Source organism: Thecamonas trahens (genome assembly GCF_000142905.1).
Source record: "Thecamonas trahens ATCC 50062 unplaced genomic scaffold supercont1.7, whole genome shotgun sequence".
Taxonomy (NCBI): domain Eukaryota; order Apusomonadida; family Apusomonadidae; genus Thecamonas; species Thecamonas trahens.
Genome location: NW_013657673.1, coordinates 552378 through 554389, shown reverse-complemented (window position 1 = coordinate 554389; position 2012 = coordinate 552378). Strand labels below are relative to the sequence as shown.

General features: G+C 62.6%; 2 protein-coding genes across 2 annotated transcripts in view; one reads left to right on the top strand and one right to left on the bottom strand.

The window, feature by feature from the left end:
* Positions 1 to 695, top strand: part of AMSG_01953 (uncharacterized protein) — a gene marked incomplete at its 3' end in the record, with an annotated part of 1149 nt that extends 454 nt beyond the window's left edge. The window contains exon 2 of the mRNA XM_013905997.1: positions 333 to 695. Within this exon, the coding sequence (XP_013761451.1) occupies positions 333 to 695 (363 nt within the window). The remainder of the gene's footprint in view (positions 1 to 332) is intronic.
* Positions 370 to 1738, bottom strand: AMSG_01952 (ribulose-phosphate 3-epimerase; the record flags this gene model as incomplete). The annotated part of the gene is made up of 2 exons (XM_013905996.1): positions 370 to 1168; positions 1511 to 1738. The coding sequence occupies 2 exons, from the start codon at positions 1736 to 1738 to the stop codon at positions 704 to 706; spliced, it is 693 nt and encodes a 230-aa protein (XP_013761450.1). The 3' UTR covers positions 370 to 703.
* Between the last annotated feature and the right edge of the window lie 274 nt (positions 1739 to 2012).

The following is a 2012-nucleotide window of genomic DNA, read 5'->3' as shown; positions in this document are numbered from 1 at the left end:
GAATACAGGCCCCTGTGGTGATGGTGATGGGGGTGGGGGTGGGGGTGGTGATGGTGATGGTGGTGGTGATGGTGGTGGTGATGGTGGTGATGGTCATGGTCATGGTGATGGTGGTCATGGCGGTGATGGTGATGGTGATGGTGATGGTGGTGGTGATGGTGGTGGTGGTGATGGTGATGGTCATGGTGATGGTGGTCATGGCGGTGATGGTCGTGTTGTGTTGACGGTCATGATGTGACAACATGGTCGGATCGGTAACACTCACGTTGGCTGCGGGGCTGGGCATGGTGTTGGGCTGGGCGTTGGATGGCGGCGTTCGCGGGTGGACACAGATCGGCTTCCGCCTTGGCAGGAGCGCAGGATCCGAGACAGTTGTCCAGCGGTCGTTTGATGACGGCTTTGGTGAGGGGGTGCAGACGGGCAAGCTCATCGGCGAGGTGTACGGCGCACTGGTGACGGCGCGAAAGTGTGGGCTAGAGAGCGAGGCACTACGCGAGGCGCTGCGCTCGTTTGTTCGCATCGCAAAGGCCATCAAGGGCAAGCACGAAGAAGACGGTGACGCTGTGGCCGATCTCACTGAGCTTGCAGAGGCGGTCAAAGCTGCGATTGCGGCGTCAGCAGTACCAGCGTTGGCCAGCGCCGACGACGCCACGCCGGACGACGAGGCGCCGGCACCGGATCCGCTGGTCGAGTAGATGCTCCGCTACGCGAGGCTCGCAGAGACCGAACCAAGTAGGGCGTCGATGACTGCAAGTCGGTCGTCGGCCTTGAAGACGGCCGAGCCGGCGACGATGACGTTGGCACCGGCAGCGGCGGCAGTGTCGACTGTCTTGGGCGAGAGCCCGCCGTCGACCTGGATGAAGAGCTGCGGGTGACTAGCACGGAGAGTCTCGACCTTGGTCATGGTCTCGGGCATGAACGACTGGCCGCCAAAGCCCGGCTCGACTGTCATGATCAGGACCATATCGACGACGTCGGCCAGATCGCCGGCGGCCGCCAGCTCAGTTCCCGGCTTGACGGCGACGCCGGCCGCCATGCCTGCGTCGTGAATGGCGTCCACGAGCACCCGCGCGGCGTCGACCGACTCGACCGCCTCGATGTGGAAGGTCATCAGCGAGCCACCGGCCTTGGCCAGCGGCTCCACCCACTTGCCAGGATTCTCCACCATCTGTGCGCATCAGCCGTGTGAGTCTCCTGTCTCTGGCGGAAGCATCGATAAAGTGGCAGAGGCCGTCGACCGGCGACGATTGCGGCCAAGTCGAAGAGGCGGAGCAGAATATCGCGGCATGGGTGACAAAAGGAGGCAAAACTAACTACAGAAAGTGACATTGATGGAAGCCATGGTCCACTGTGTGGGAGGGGGGGAGAGGGAGAGCGGGAGCGGCAGAGCAAAAGGGCGTGATCCCGGTCGGCGAGAAAGCAATAGGCAGCGGAAGGCGCAGAATGGCCACAGCGAGAGATCAAAGAGGAGGATCATGGAGTTGAGGAAGAGGAGAAGCAGTGGACGTACAAGGTGGCAGTCGAGAAAGGCGTCCGGGAAGCGCTTGCGGAGCGAGGAGATGATGGGGAAGCCGAAGGAGATGTTGGGCACAAAGGCGCCGTCCATGACGTCGCAATGGAGCCACTCGGCATGGCCGTCTCCAAGCACAGTAGCGCACTCGTCGCCAAGACGGGTAAAGTCAGCAGCCAGGATCGAGGGCGAGACCACAGCGCGGAGTTGTCCGAGTTGCGAGGTCATAGTCAGGTATGGGGGTGTACAGAGTGAGGTGCTCTGCGTGGTGCGGCTGTGTGGCTATTGGCGGTGGCAACGCACGCCAATGTCTCTCACTCCCGGGGAGGGGAGGGGGCACCTCCCCCCTGCACCACCCTCACACACCCATCACGCACCCCCCATCCCCATCCCCATCCCCCACATCACCCATCCCCCACATCACCCATCCCCATCCCCCACAACACCCATCCCCATCCCCCACATCACCCACATCACCCATCCCCATCCCCCACATCACCCA